This window comes from Scyliorhinus torazame, chromosome 1 (genome assembly GCF_047496885.1).
Source record: "Scyliorhinus torazame isolate Kashiwa2021f chromosome 1, sScyTor2.1, whole genome shotgun sequence".
NCBI classification, from domain to species: domain Eukaryota; kingdom Metazoa; phylum Chordata; class Chondrichthyes; order Carcharhiniformes; family Scyliorhinidae; genus Scyliorhinus; species Scyliorhinus torazame.
Genome location: NC_092707.1, coordinates 261,497,587 through 261,514,420, shown reverse-complemented (window position 1 = coordinate 261,514,420; position 16,834 = coordinate 261,497,587). Strand labels below are relative to the sequence as shown.

At 48.6% G+C, this 16,834-nt stretch overlaps 1 protein-coding gene across 1 annotated transcript in view; it reads right to left on the bottom strand.

The window, feature by feature from the left end:
* Positions 1-16,834, bottom strand: part of slc24a3 (solute carrier family 24 member 3) — a 633,998-nt gene that overhangs the window by 225,125 nt on the left and 392,039 nt on the right. Inside the window, exon 4 of the mRNA XM_072505510.1 lies at positions 13,257-13,331. Coding sequence (XP_072361611.1) covers positions 13,257-13,331 — 75 coding nt within the window. The remainder of the gene's footprint in view (positions 1-13,256; positions 13,332-16,834) is intronic.

The window sequence follows — 16,834 nt, the reverse complement described above, 5'->3', positions numbered from 1 at the left end:
CAGAGTATCTGGAGGAAACCCACACAGACACGGGAAGAACGTGCAAACTCCATGCAGTCACCCAAGGCCGGAATCGAACCCAGGTCCCTAGCACTGTGACGCAGCAGTGCTAACCATTGTGCTACTGTGCCACGATTCATCAACTAGTATTTCAGGGCTACGATTTACCATTAATTTGATGACAAGTCAATACGGCCTGCCGATTAACTGTGATGATGGAAGGTTAAATATTGCCTCTAGGTACAATATAAAGTTGACTGCCAAGTGGTTGCCCTCTCTTTTTCACTGCGTGCATTTTTCAATATACCAGTAAACGCATGATTTTATTAAAAACCGGGCACATGATGTCATTTGAAATACAATGGGATAGGTTTTCCGGCCCTGCCTGGTGCAGGAATCGCCACAGGTGGGACAGAAAATTTGATGGACCGTTTAATGGTCCATCGACCTTGGGCAGGAATTTCCAGTTTTGGGGCAGGCACAACTGGAAAGTCCTGCTCAGTGTTTTACTCTTCTGTTGGCGTGTAGGTGCATGTCCCTTTAAGGCAACAAAATCTCACTAATGTTGAAAACATTGTTGGAATCTCATTCAAAAGGTCATTTGATATTTGGATTAGAGTTCCGAATACTGCCTTTGTTTGCTGGGAAGGCCAGTCTAGAGCTTGCAGTCACTGGAGCCCCCTCCACTCTCCAGCTTCTGACGTTGTTTCTTTATGCTATCGCAAAATGTCAACAAAAAAAACTTTGTATTAGCTTTGGGGCACCTGAATTCAACCTGTCACATCACACTCAGTGGTAAATCGTCAATGTTGTGCGTGATGTTTTATATCTGAGTTACAGTATGACTTTGTATGTTTTATAATTAAAATTTATCCAGGTTTCCTCGCCTTTTAATAGATTTATAGTATGGAACTTGATTGCTGCTAATCAAGAAAGAGCCATGCTATCTACGGGCAGCACAAGTGATTAGCACTGTGGCTTCACAGCGCCAGGGTCCCAGGTTCGATTCCCCGCTGGGTCACTGTCTGTGTGGAGTCTGCACGTTCTCCCCGTGTCTGCGTGGGTTTCCTCCGGGTGCTCCAGTTTCTTCCCACAGTCCGAAGACGTGCAGGTTCGGTGGGTTGGCCATGATAAATTGCCCTTAGTGACCAAAAAAGGTTAGGAGGGGTTATTGGGTTACGGGGATAGGGTGGAAGTGAGGGCTTAAGTGGGTCGGTGAAGACATGATGGGCCGAATGGCCTCCTTCTGCACTGTATGTTTTATCAAAGGTTTTCATCTTATACCAGCCAGAATCCATTTGCCAACTAATCAGCACTCTCATCTCATGCAGTATAGATTGTTGTTTGATAGCATGTCTTTTTTTTCAGCAAGATTAAGTTCTCTCCACATGTTGTTTGTTTTCTGTCAACAATAGTTTCCAATGGTTCCATAGGCCAGAGGTATTCCACAGTTGCCAGGACATTTAATAGGAAGGAAATACAACAATCTATATGTTCCATGGCAGTATTGGTGCAGTTTGCATCAATCCTGCTTGCCTGAATCCCATTCCCCCTTTGAATGCCAATAGGCTTGGAGCAACCAAGGTTTTTTTTGGGGGGGGGGGGGGGGGGGGGGGGGGGAGTAAAGTGAGATTGAAACCACTTCCCCCCCCCCTACCCAACGGTGGCAAAATTAGTGGCACAAAGAGCAGCACGGTAGCACAGTGGTTAGCATTGTTGCTTTACAACTCCAGCGTCCCAGGTTCGATTCCCAGCTTGGATCACTGTCTGTGCGGAGTCTGCACATTGTCCCCGTGTCTGCGTGGGTTTCCTCCGTGTGGTGATCCACTGTAATAGGAGATGTAAGGTAGGACCTGCACTACAGGTTCGTCAGTAGCTCCTGCCGGCTGGCTACGCCCAGGGAGAACTGTATAAATATGCATGACCTCCAGTGCCCTGCCATTTCGCCAGCTGCAGCAGGAGGCCACGCATCTGACTGTAATAAAGCCACAGTTGGGTACAACTGTGGCTTTATTACAGTCAGATGCGAGGCCTCTTGCTGCAGCTGGCGAAATTTTTCGCCAGCTGCAGGAGCTACCAGTGAACCTGTAGTGCAGGTCCTACCTTACATCTCCTATTAGTGGATCACCACACTCCGGGTGCTCCGGTTTCCTCCCACAAGTCCCGAAAAATGTGCTGGTTAGGTGGACTGGCCATGCTAAATTGTCCTTAGTGTCCAAAAAGGCTAGGTGGGGGTTACTGGGTTACGGGGATAGGGTGGAGGTGTGGGTTTAAGTGGGGTGCTCTTTCCAAGAGCTGGTACAGACTCGATGGGCCGACTTGCCTCCTTCTGCACTATAATTTCTATGATTCTATGTTCCTGTTGATTTACACCTTTCCACTCTCTCTTTAAAGTTCCTAGTGCCACCGGAATTCAAATCCTTCCTGGAAAAATTCATAACAACATAAGAAATAGTTGTAGGAGAAGCCCATTGGGCCCACTGAGCCTTCTCTGCCATTCAATATGATGATGGCTGATCTCATGTGGCCTTAACTCCACTTTCCTGCTTTTAACCCTAGACTCCCTTGCCAATTCAAAAATCTATGTAACTCAGCCCCAAATCTATTCAATTATTCAGCTTCCATTGCTGACTACGGGAGAGTTCCAAACACTAACACTGAGAGACAAAATTCCTCATCTCGGTCTTAAATGGAAGGCCCTTTATTTTGAAACTGTGCCTTGTTCCAGATTAACCCCATGAAGGAATACATCCTCAGCGCCTTTCAAACCCTTTCAGAATCAATATGATCGCCGCTCATTCTTCTAAACTCTAATGACTACAGGCCCCACTTACTCAACCCATCCTCCCTAGACAAATCACCTCATCCTAGGAATCAGCTAGTGAATCTTCTCTGAACTGTCTCCAATGTAAGGGTGTCCCCCTTAAGTAAGATCGTTAAATAGTTGTTTGTTGGTACAGAACATGGGTACTGCTGAAAAAGAGAGACATGCTGTGCAAGTCAACCTGCCTGGTTTATATTTGAATAAAGGCTTGGTAATTAACTGCTCCCTGGTGCATTCTTCATGGCAACAGCTCTACCAGAGTCCATGCTAATCAATCAGCACTCTCTTCTCATGCAGTATAAATTGTTGTTCCCTTTACTATTCGCATTCTTGTGAACGGTCCTGATAAGGGGACCAGTTTCCTGCCCATCTCTATCTTTCCTTTAGCCATTGGATGTGCCTCCAAAGGGGAAATAAAAACAGTTTGTTCATTCCTGGTTTCCCATCCCAGATTCCCACTTTTAACTGTTTCAATGGTGTGGATCCATTGCTTCTGCTAGCCCATTCCTTCTACACCAGCCTTGGTTCATCCTTCATTTTTCTCAATGCCCCTGACCGTACTGTAAATCCATAGGATAGAATCCTTATAGTGCAGAAGGAGGCCATTCAGCCCATTGAGTCTACACCGGTTTAGCTCAGTTGGCTGGACAGCTGGTTTGTAATGCAGAGGTAGGCCGACAGCACGGGTTTAATTCCCATACCGGCTGATGTTATTCATGAAGGCTCTATCTTCTCAACCTTGCCCTTCACCTGAGGTGCGTTGATCCTCAGGTTAAACCACTGTGGTGAATGTATTATGGCAACCATTCACCACTGTACTACATTGTACCACGCTGTTGCCCATGTGGGCTCCACCTATGGACCATTGTACTGTACTACACTGATTGTATCATGTTGGTGCCCTTGTGGGCTCCGCCCCTGACTCCGCCCCCTTGAGAGGAGGTATAAAGAGCAGCTGCCCTGTAGGCGGCTCTCATTGGAGAGCAGTCGCAGGCAGGCACTGTTTTAGTTGATTAAAGCCACTGTTCACTTCTATTCTCTGTCTCATGTGAATTGATGGTCGCATCAATTTAATCAACTACAACATCGCGATGGAAGCAACCCTCAAACCTGACCGACTGGAACTCAACCCACAGGCCGCGGAAGCCGAATGGATTTTTTCACACTGGCTCCGATGTTTCGAGACCGACCTCGCCGCCTCCTTCTCGCCCTCCGTCACCGACGAACAGAAGCTGAGCCTCTTCCACGCCCGGGTGAGCCATCGAATCTCCGTACAACTCGAGGAAGTGACCACATACGCAGATGCCCTCGCGATGCTGACGCGCCTATACGTGAGGCCGGGGAACAAAGTGTATGCGCGGCACCTCTTCACCACCCGTCGCCAACGCCCCGGGGAATCACTGGAGGAGTAGCTACGCAACCTCGAGGTCCTCGCGCGAAGCTGCAACTACAAGGCCGTCACGGCCTCCCAACACATGGAACTTGCCGTCCAGGACACCTACGTGGCTGGAGTCCGGTCCAACTACATCCGACAGCGCCTGCTCGAGAAGTGCACCCTCGACCTAGAAGGGACGGTAAAACTAGCCACCTCCCTAGAAGTAGCGTTTCAAAACCTCAACGCTTTCCCTTCCGATCACGCGACCCCCTCGTGGACTCCCGACCAGAGAGTACCCCAGGCCTGTGCTGCCCGCCCAACCTGGGGGCTACCCTGCTATTTCTGTGGCCAGCACCAGCACCCCAGGCAGCGTTGCCCGGCTCAAAACGCGAACTGTAGTGACAGCGGCAAAAAAGGACACTATGCCAAAGTTTTCCTGGCCAGGTCCAAGTACTCCAAACCACAGGCCCGACCCTCAGACTCACAGGCCCACAGACCCCGCACAACACGTGCGACCCACGGGGGCCGTCATCTTGGCCACCGTCTCCCATGCCGCCCATGTGCGACTCATGGGGGCCGCCATCTTGGACGCCATCTTCCTCGCCACCCGACACATGCGACCGACGGGGGCCGCCATCTTGGCCACCATCTGCAATGCCACCCGACACGTGCGACCGACGGGGGTCGCCTTCTTGGGACCACACCACCACCTCTGACCACGCCGGCTACCCGCAACTCGGTGCGGTCACCCTCGACCAGTCACGCCCAAAGCACCTCTGGAACTCCATGATGACCATCCGGGTCAATGTACACGAAACGCCTTGCCTGTTTGACTCCGGGAGCACAGAGAGCTTCGTTCACCCAAACACGGTAAGGCGCTGTTCGCTCCAAATCGCCTCCGCACTTCAAACAATCTCCCTCGCTTCCGGATCGGACTCAGTGCAGATCCGGGGGTACACTGTCGCGTACCTCACGATACAAGGCGTTGAATATGCAAACTTTAAGCTATATGTACTCCCCGATCTCTGCACTCCTCTTCTGTTGGGACTGGACTTCCAGTGCAACCTCAGGACCCTGACCCTGAAGTTCAGCAGGCCCCTACCCCCTCTCACCATATGTAGCCTCGCAACTCTGAAAGTCGACCCTCCCCCGCTCTTTGCAAATCTCACCGCCGACTGTAAACCCATCGCCACCAGGAGCAGGCGGTACAGTATCCAGGACAGGACTTTTATCAAGTCCGAGGTCCAGCAGCTCTTGCGGGAAGAGATCATCAAGGCCAGTAATAGCCTCTGGAGAGCTCAGGTGGTGGTCGTCAGGACCGGGGAAAAGAACCAGATGGTTGTAGACTACTGCCAAACCATAAACCGGTACACGCACCTCAATGCGTACCCCCTTCCCCGGATAGCGGACATGGTTAATCAGATCGCACACTACCGGGTGTTCTCCACGGTGGATCTGAAGTCCGCATACCACCAGCTCCCAATCCGCCCGGGGGACCGCCACTACACGGCCTTTGAGGCAGACGGCTGCCTCTTTCACTTCCTCCGGGTCCCCTTCGGCATTACCAACAGGGTCTCGGTCTTTCAAAGAACGATGGACCGAATGGTGGACCAGTACGGGCTGCGGGCCACATTTCCGTATCTGGACAACGTCACCATCTGCGGCCACGACCAGCAGGACCACGATGCCAACCTCCGGAAGTTTCTCCAAACCGCCCAAGCCCTCAACCTCACTTATAACAAGGTGAAATGCGTTTTCAGCACAACCAGACCTGCCGTCCTTGGCTATGTCGTGGAAAACGGAGTTCCAAGGCCCGACCCCGACCGTATACGCCCCCTCCTGCAACCTCCCCCTTCCGCACTGCCCCAAGCAGTTGATGTGGTGTATATGGATTTCAGTAAAGCGTTTGATAAGGTTCCCCACGGCAGGCTATTGCAGAAAATATGGAGGCATGGGATTCAGGGTGATTTAGCAGTTTGGATCAGAAATGAAATGAAACGAAATGAAAAATGAAATGAAAATCGCTTATTGTCACAAGTAGGCTTCAAATGAAGTTACTGTGAAAAGCCCTAGTCGCCACATTCCGGCACCTGATCGGGGAGGCTGTTACGGGAATCGAACCATGCTACTGGCCTGCCTTGGTCTGCTTTCAAAGCCAGCGATTTAGCCCTGTGCTAAACAGCCCCTGTAATTGGCTAGCTGGAAGAAGACAAAGGGTGGTGGTTGATGGGAAGTGTTCAGACTGGAGTCCAGTTACTAGTGGTGTACCACAAGGACCTGTTTTGGGGCCACTGCTGTTTGTTATTTTTATAAATGACCTGGAGGAGGGCGTAGAAGGATGGGTGAGTAAATTTCCAGACGACACTAAAGTCGGTGGAGTTGTGGACAGTGCGGAAGGATGTTACAAGTTACAGAGGGACATAGATAAGCTGCAGAGCTGGGCTGAGAGGTGGCAAATGGAGTGTAATGCAGAAAAGTGTGAGGTGATTCATTTTGGAAGGAATAACAGGAAGACAGAGTACTGGGCTAATGGTAAGATTCTTGGTAGTGTGGATGAGCAGAGAGACCTCGGTGTCCATGTACATAGATCCCTGAAAGTTGCCACCCAGGCTGAGAGAGTTGTTTAGAAGGCGTATGGTGTGTTAGCTTTTATTGGTAGAGGGATTGAGTTTCGGAGCCATGAGGTCATGTTGCAGCTGTACAAAACTCTGGTGCGGCCGCATTTGGAGTATTGCGTGCAATTCTGGTCGTCGCATTATAGGAAGGATGTGGAAGCATTGGAAAGGGTGCAGAGGAGATTTACCAGAATGTTGCCTGGTATGGAGGGAAGATCTTACGAGGGAAGGCTGAGGGACTTGAGGCTGTTTTCATTAAAGAGAAGAAGGTTAAGAGGAGACTTAATTGAGGTAAACAAGATGATCAGAGGATTAGATAGGGTGGACAGTGAGAGCCTTTTTCCTCGGATGGTGATGTCTAGCACAAGGGGACATAGCTTTAAATTGAGGGGAGATAGATATAAGACAGATGTCAGAGGTAGGTTCTTTACTCAGAGAGTAGTAAGGGTCTGGAATGCCCTGCCTGCAACAGTAGTGGACTTGCCAACACTAAGGGAATTCAAATGGTCATTGGATAGACATATGGACGATAAGGGACGAGTGTAGATGGGCTTTAGAGTGGTTTCACAGGTCGGTGCAACATCGAGGGCCGAAGGGCCTGTACTGCGCTGTAATGTTCTATGTTCTAAGGCCCTGAAAAGGTGCCTCAGGTTCTTTTCCTATTAAGCCCAGTGGGTCCCCAACTATGCGGCCAAAGCCCGCCCACTGATCAAAGCTACCATCTTCCCACTGGCGGCTGAGGCCCGCCAGGCCTTCAGCCGCATCAAGGCAGATATTGCCAAGGCTGCGATGCGCGCAGTGGCCAAATCCGTCCCCTTCCAGGTGGAGAGCGATGTGTCAGAGGTCGCCCTCCCCGCTACCCTTAACCAGGCGGGTAGGCCAGTAGGTTTTTTTACTCCCGTATCCTCAACGACTCCGAAATTCGACACTCCTCAGTCGAAAAAGAAGCTACAGCCATCGTGGAAGCTGTCCGGCACTGGAGGCACTACCTCGCTGGTAGAAGGTATACCCTCGTCACCGACCAATGGTCGGTAGCCTTCATGTTCTAAAATACACAGCGGGGCAAGATCAAGAACGATAAGATCTTGAGGTGGAGGATCGAACTCTCCACCTATAATTATGATATAGTGTATCGTCCTGGGAAGCTTAACGAGCCCCCAGGTGCCCTGTCCCGCGGCACATGCGCCAGCACGCAAGATGACAGACTCCGGGCTATCCACGATGACCTCTGCCAACCGGGGGTCACCCGGCTTCTCCACTTCATCAAGGCCCGCAACCTGCCCTACTCCACTGAGGAGGTCAGAGCCATGACCAGGGACTGCCAAATCTGTGCGGAGTGTAAACCGCACTTCTATCGACCGGATAAGGCCCACCTGGTGAAGGCATCCCGGCCCTTTGAGCGCCTCAGTATTGATTTCAAAGGGCCCCTCCCCTCTGCCAACCGCAACACGTATTTCCTCAACGTCGTTGAAGAGTTCTCCCGCTTCCCCTTTGCAATCCCTTGCCCCGACACGACCGTGGCCACCGTCATTAAGGCCCTACATAGTATCTTCACCTTGTTCGGTTTCCCCACTTACGTCCAGAGTGACCGGGGCTCCTCGTTTATGAGCGACGAACTGCGTCAGTACCTGCTCGGGAAGGGCATCGCCTCGAGCAGGACTACCAGTTACAATCCCCGGGGAAACGGACAGGTCTGGAAGGCCGTACTCCTGGCCCTACTGTCTAGGAATCTCCCAGTTTCCCACTGGCTCCACTCCATTAGGTCACTCCTTTGCACAGCCACGAACGAAACCGCTCATGACCGCCTGTTTGTTTTCCCTAGGAAATCCACCTCTGGCGTCTCGCTTCCATCCTGACTGACGACACCGCGGCCCATCCTACTCCGGAAACACATAAGGAGCCATAAGTCCGACACCCTGGTCGAGAGGGTCCAGCTCTTTCACACCAACCCCCAGTATGCATACGTAGAGCACCCCGACGGCCGACAGGATACGGTCTCCCTCTGGGACCTGGCACCCGCAGGATCCCCTACCCATCACCCCAACCTACCCCCACCCGAAGCTGCAACGAACAGCGTCCCCGCCCCTACAAGGCCTCCACACCCCCTCCTATACCCCATCCCCCCTTCTCCGACCTACAAGAATGAAGCTCCTGAAGACACGCTCCCGAAGTCCATACCTGTGCCCGCATCGACGAGTTCACCACCCATGCCCGCAATAATGAGTTTGACACCCGTGCCCACTGCAAAACCAGAGCTCCAGCGATCGCAGCGCACGATCAAGGCGCCAGACAGACTGAACCTGTGAGCCCTTTACCCCCGCCGGACTTCAATTTTTTTTAACAGGGGCTGAATGTGGTGAACGTATTATAGTAACCATTCACCACTGTACTACATTGTACCACGCTGTTGCACATGTGGGCTCCACCTATGGACCATTGTACTGTACTACACTGATTGTATCATGTTGATGCCCTTGTGGGCTCCGCCCCTGGCTCCACCCCCTTGAGGGGAGGTATAAAGAGCAGCTGCCCTGTAGGCGGCTCTCATTGCAGAGCAGTCGCAGGCAGGCACTGTTCTAGTTGATTGAAGCCACTGTTCACTTCAACTCTCTGTCTCGTGTGAATTGATGGTCCCATCAACCACCACCAGTCAGCTTTTCCCCTCAAAAGGGAAAGCAGCCTATGCTCATCTGGGACCATGGAGACTTTACTTTATTACAGTAATATTGGTGATATTTTCTATTTTTAAAAATATTTTAATTCTCCTCCTTTTTCACATTTTCTCCCAAATTTACACCCAACAATAAACAACAATCAGTAACGAATGCAATGTCAATCCCCATATCAATAACAACGTCCTCCCACCAAACCCCCAAACATTAGTCCGCATGTTAACATAAACAAATGACAGAAAGGAATCAGGAATCACCAATGTCACCATTAACACATGCAGTCCCCCTCCCCCAACCCTCCCAACCTCCCTAATATTCGATGTAATCCAATTCGCGAAAGTGCATAATGAATAACACCCTTGAATTGTAGAACCCCTCCATCCTTCCCCTCTGTTCAAATTTGATCTTCTCAAGAGTCAAGAATTCCAGTAGGTCGCCCCGCCCCGCCACGCCAGGGCACAGGGTGGAGAGGTTGTTCTCCACCCTAACAGGATCAGCCTTCGGGCGATCAATGAGGCGAAGGCTACAACATCTGCCGCCGCACCCGTTTCCAACCCCAGCTGGTCCGACAACCAGAATATGGTCTCCCGAGGGCCCAGGTCCAGTTTCATGTGCACCACATTAGAGATTACCCTAAAAACCTCCTTCCAGTAATCCTCCAGCTTTGGACAGGACCAAAACATATGAACGTGGTTTGCGGGGCCCCACCCACAATGTTCACATACATCTTCTACCCCCTCAAAGAGCCGGCTCATCTTCACCCTTGTAAGGTGTGCTCTATATACCACCTTCAGCTGTATCAGCCCCAACCTCGTAATGCTGGTGACATTTTCAGGTTTAGCATCCATCATTACACTCATCTCTGTATGAAAGTTGTAAATGAGCTGCTTTGGTTGCTGCTGAATGTTCACTTAACCCTGTTTAAAACACAGAACCCCCCACACACACAGAAGCACAGTAAAAGTTTCCTCTGCATTGACCTGGAAACAGTTGCTGGAGTTTGAATCAGCAATCAGCTTTGAATTAGTGGAGAGTGGGTTCAAGGCCAACTCAAGGAGTTGAGCACATAATCTAGCCGGACACATCTGGAGTCACACAGAGTCCAGGCTGGGTAAGATGCCCTTCTGGGCGTTAGTGAACCAAGTGGGCTTTTACAACAATCAATGATGATTTCATCGTCACTATTACTGAGATGAGCTTTATATTCCATGTTTATTAAGCAAGTTTAAATTCCACCAGCTGCTGTGGTGGGATTTGAACCCATGCCCCCAGAGCATTAGCCAGGGTTTCTGGATTGCTAGTCCAGTGACATTACCCACAATGCCACAATCTCCCTCATTGTAAGCGTTTTGATCCCTCAAGTAACCTCACAAGAACTAATTATTTGGTCATTCTCAAATGAACAAATAAACAAGAAAACTTGCATCTATGTAGAGCCGTTCACAACCTCAGAACATTCCAGAATGCTGCATAGCCAATGAAGTGCTTTTGAAGCGCAGTCATGGTTTTCACATTTTACACACGTGGCAACGTCTTGCCATCAGCATTGAGAAAAGCACTGGGTGATTGTTCAACTGAGACATCAGTTTAACATCGCATCTGAAAGGTGGTATCTCCCTCAGCACTACCCTGAAGTCTCAGCACGGATCGTGGACTCAGTCTCTGGAGCAGGACTTGAATCGTGACCCTTTGGGTAGGCGTGGTACTGCTGATAAATGGTTGAAAAAAAAATGCAGGGTTGAACATGGACTTCGAGGGCAGGGTCTCATTCAAAGATACTCAGTGCCTGATAAAAGGATCCAGCATTTGAGGGATACTGCTGAGAATCGCCCTTCTGCCGACACCACCCCCACAATCCTCCACCCGCCATCACTCAACTGTGACCCGAGATCCAGTAACAGAACTAGGCCTCGGTTGGTTTTGTGCCGACAGCAGCCACTGCCTCCTCAGTGGCATTGCCATTCAATATCCTGGGGAATACCCACTGCTGGTGGCATTTAATGTGGCAGGCCTTCCCTAAAATGGGGCTTTTGGTAGCTCTCCAGGACAAGACCCCGCCACCTCCACTGACTCTCCCCATTGTGTCCAAGATGGTGGTACCACCATAAATACAGCCTCTACTGGGGAAAGGATTCAATTACAATGTGACATGTTTACATGACCATTTCCAGTATTAACATGGATTTATAATGGAAAACATTGCCAGAAATATATGCAGATGGAAAATTATTTTCCTGTCTTATCAGAGAGGAGTAGGTTGACAGGTACAATGTAAGAGGCCTTCCTGCTTATTTCTGTGTTTCCCATTTCTTTTCCTTTTATTACATTGGTCCGTGGACCCACTTTCGGGATGTTCCTTTAAGCAGAAGACTCAAAGTTGAAGCAGCCTGCTCGTCAGGTCACTGTGTTCCCAGGTTTTGTTTTGGAGAGACAAAGCCAGATTCCTTGGTACCGGGTAGATTCTAGGAACGAGCTTTGGAAGGAGTCGGTTCGATTGATTAACTGGCAACTGGTGAGTTGGCCAAGGACAGTGTTCTACCTGACAACAGTCATTGATTAGTTTGATGTCGAGTCTGTACAGAAAGTATACAACCTTGCCAGAGAAATCCATCTCAAGCCTCGACGAAAGTACCACCAAAGCATAAGACTGAACTTCAGAAATACATTGACTGGACGTCTTCCCAGTGCAAAGATCTTCATCCTTTTATTTTAATAATATTTTCTTTTCCTTTCCACCAGCTTTCCCCTCTGTGTTCTTTGGCTGTGTGTGTGCGTGTAGAGAGTGGGACAAGTTCGGAAGCGGGGAGGGTTGAGGAAGGGGTAGTTGGTAGTCAGTTACATTTTCTGTCCACTTAATTATAAGGGGCTGGATTCTCTAGTCCCCCAGCCACATGTTTCTCGGTGGCGCGCTGTTCGCTGGCAGCAAGATTCTATCTTCCCGCCGCTTGTCAATGGGATTTTCCATTGAAGCCACCCCACGCCACTGGGAAACCTGCGGCGGGGATGCGCTGCCGGTGGGAAAAAGAGAATTCCAAAGGCCAGAGAATTCTGGCCAACACTGCACATAACAAAATGTTACTTGTGTTTTCAAGTTACGAACCTGGTGACTGTAGTTTACTGGGCTCAACCAAGGACCTGGGGTATTTAAAATAAAATCTAACTTCACCTGTATTGCGACTCTTGGTCAAGTGGGGCTGGAATTGACTCCGCACTAGCCCAGGGGGTCGCGACAACATTGGGAGCATTTTCAAGGGATGCAGCAAAATGGTTTTAGGAAATGTTCAATCTCACAAAGTCACAGGAACAACAACCATTCCTTCCAACAGGTCTTCCTGATTTCCTTTGTTTTTTCTTTTTAATTTCACCACAAATCTGGGGCGGAATGCAACGACCCTGTTGCAGCGACAGAGCTGAGAAAATGCAGCGAGCTGTTTAAAAGTCCATTGCATTCGGTGGGCCCAAAAGATGGCATCAGTGGGAGGGGCTGTAAAATTCTGCCCATGGTTTCTGATATTCTCGATGCCCTATGGTTCATGAGCTACTTCTTTTGAGATCACCTCTTTTCAGCAGCGTTAGAGTTTCAGTTTTGCACACTACGAGAATGATTAAGCAGTCAGTGCTTTATGATTGTCTATAATCCATAATTATCAAATACAAGTTCAAAACACATTGCAATAACTTGTTATACAAGTCTGCCAATACTGAAAACCAACTGTTCACTACATTGCAATCTGGAGAGTTAAAATATATATATAACGGGCAGCACCTACCTCACAGATCTTGTCTAATGAAGGAACAAAGTAGTCATCGCAGACAATTGCCAGAGCGTAGAACATGTACATGGTCTGTGGGAGAAAGAAAGAGGTTGAAAGAGGTGGTTGGAACAATTCCTATCTTCTGCCGAAACAACATTTTACACATGCAGTTGTAAAATATTGTGCGCCTGATTGAATCCCTCCTGAGCAGAACTATTTGTTCCTTGAATTATTCTGAGCCACTAACACACAGTTGTTCATGAGATGTCATTAATTACTGCGTTTCCATCAGTGGAAATGGAAAATTTTACTTCAGAAATGTAAGCGACAGCTGCAAATCCACAAATTTATATTTGATTTGGAGGGAAGAGACTGGAGTGGGGGCGGCTCTGACAGCGTTGATATTTGTTACACTTCCAGACGTATCCACCTCATGCTGAAAGATTTCCCAGTACTGTGTGGAATTGACACAATTAAATGGTCTTCGATTAAACCCACCCTGGCCCCAGAACCCTTTGACGTAGTGCTTCCTGACATCATCCCTGAAAACTATGGCTCCAAACTGCTCAAACTCTGGACTGGATCATTCCATTCCATAATAAAATCACAAGCTGAACCAGGCAGAATTCAAATTATCTTTAGACCCAAGCCTCAGTTCCTGAGACAAACCAAGACTGGATTTTGGTAGATTCCTTTAACTTTTCAAAATCACTAAAATTCTGTTGTTGCTTCTACACTTTCAAGAGTTTACATTCGTTTGGGCAGCATTATCATAGATTATCATAGAATTTACAGTGCAGTAGGAGGCCATTCGGCCCATCGAGTCTGCACCGGCTCTTGGAAAGAGCACCCTACCCAAGGTCAACACCTCCACCCTATCCCCATAACCCAATAACCTCACCCAACACTAAGGGCAATTTTGGACACTAAGGGCAATTTATCATGGCCAATCCACCTAACCTGCACATCTTTGGACTGTGGGAGGAAACCGGAGCACCCGGAGGAAACCCACGCACACACGGGGAGGATGTGCAGACTCCGCACAGACAGTGACCCAAGCTGGAATTGAACCTGGGACCCTGGAGCTGTGAAGCAATTGTGCTATCCACAATGCTACCGTGCTGCCCCAAATTATTGAGCAAGAATTTCCGAGAGGGATATGCACCATTGCGGTAGGACACCTAATTATATAGTAATGGAGGGCTTCTGGCACAGTGGATAGTGTCTCTGCCTATGAGCCAGAAGCTCCGGGTTCAAGCACGACTTCAGGTTTGATGACCAAGGAAAGTGTGTTCATAATGTGGCCAAACAGGCAGATTATCAACCGCTAATGGCAAGAGCGGGAGTGTCGCCGGTTCAGCCAGAATCGTGTGGTAGTTGCAATTTTCCATCACTACATAAATGCGACCAGTAAGGAAAGACAAAAGAGTTCTCTTCTAAATGTATTGATCAACGGAATAGGTCAGCCGTGAATCAACAGCTTTAATAACTGGAGAGATTCAAAGAACTCCAGCACAGTAAACAGCTACCGAGACTCTTGAAGTTCCCAATGTAATGGCCCAGCTCTGTATCCTGTGGTGATACACATCACTGTAAGTACACAAAGGGTTAATGTACATACACTACACCTAGCTAGACACTAGAGGGAGCACCAGAGACATGACACACAGGCAGTCAACCAATAGGTCAGTAAGATAGGACACGACCAATCGGCAGTCACGATACATACAGAGGTGACACTACCACAGGAGGGCATTACACCAACCCATATAAAAGGACACATCACACATGCTCAGTCTCTTTCCAGTGGAGACACTCAGTGAGTACAGACACAGGGTTGATTGAACATCACACCCACCACGTGGATTGTAGCAGACTGGTTCATCAGTCTGGGTAGCTATAGAAGTTAACAGTAGAGTCGAATCCAAGTAGGAGAATTGTTAATAGTTTAATAAACGTATTAAAGCTATCTCCAAGTCTGACCTTCCTTTGTCAGAGTGCACATCAAGGAAGCAGCTCATGCTATGAAAACATATCCTGTTCAAACCTCGTTTGCCATTCAGTCTTGGATATCTTCACGTTATGTTAAACCTCTTTCCATCTTGAATTCAGTGAATGAGTTGCTCACAAGGGAACAATTCCGATTGCATAGCCAATGAAACATAGTCAGGTTTTTAAAACAGCATTCTCATTTCACTGCCCAACTTTGATAAATTAAAAAGCATATTCATTAGTCTAGCTTATCTTTGCTATTGCAGGCCAACATCACTTTAATGTGATCCTGAATGAGACTGTTGACTTATCAACATTCCATTCATTTGACCCAAAGAATCATATCAATGCTTCCCTGTACATAACTAGTTAACAGTAACTGCACGAGTGTTGAAGCTAACCTGAATTTCAATGGTACTAATGCCAGTTCAAATGTTTCTACGTATGAATGTTGGATAATCCTTGTACTTGCGTCACATGCAGTTACATCTAATCTTTAAAAAGCTGTAATTGTCTCAAAGAAAATCAATTATTCCACATTGAAACACAAAGGTGTAGTTGGATTCGTACAATGAGCATTATTTGCCTGGGATCACTTAATAAAGGTAAACCTGAGAATCAAAGAGAATTATTTTTAAAATTTGAAATGTAGTGACGTCCCATTATTAACACTTTTATTGTCCACTGCAGTGACTAATCACCTTCCCTTTGTAATTAAGCCTCAGTTACTTCCTATGTTGAGCATACGGTCCTCGATTTTACTATTTGTAACAAGCATTGGCAGCAATGTTCTCTAATTTGCTGATACGCGTGCTGTGGCATATTCCAATTACACGTGCTGAGAATGAGGAAATTCAGGACGCAAGTCATTAATTACACTGTTATAGGAAATTCTGCAGCATTGTCCTGGATTCCGGCTTTCCTGATGCTGGTCAGAGGTGTTATGCAGACCAGACGCAGAGTAAATCTCAACTGACAAGACCCCAAAGAATTGTGTCGACTCCAGTTGGACAGCAGAACTCCCAAATCTCCCAGTGTGGTCCTTGAGTTTCCCCGCACCAATCATCCTTGGGAAACACTGTGACTGCGACGGTTCACCTCTGGTTGCTAATGGACAATTTGGACATCAATTAATGGGCTGGAGATTTTCAGCAAGGTGAGGGAGGTGAAACGGAAAGTGGTCTCCTTTTCATCCCCGTGCGTCTATCAATAGTCAACACCGTGCGAAAACCGCCTTTGATTGTAAAAGCTGGAAGGACAGCTTTTTTGCAAATTTAATACAAATGGACGTACTGCGGAACCGAGTATGGGAACCACTGATCAACCTCAGTGCCACTTTCCAAAACTGGGCTCCGTAGTAGGTGTACTAGCCAGCCTCTCAGCCGCCAACGCACTGTTAAGCCATCCACTGAAAGGGTGGGGAAGTCAGGCAGTGGAAAGTCAGGGCGGTAGCGAAGGCGACCGGGCAGCAGGGTGTGGTAGGCCAGATCAACGGGGCAGAAGGGAGGCTGATTCAGAGGCCGCCGAGTGGAGAGAGAAAAAGTGGGAGTATGGATGGGAGAGAGAGAGGGGAAGAGATGTGAGTGTTGGTGTGAGAGAGA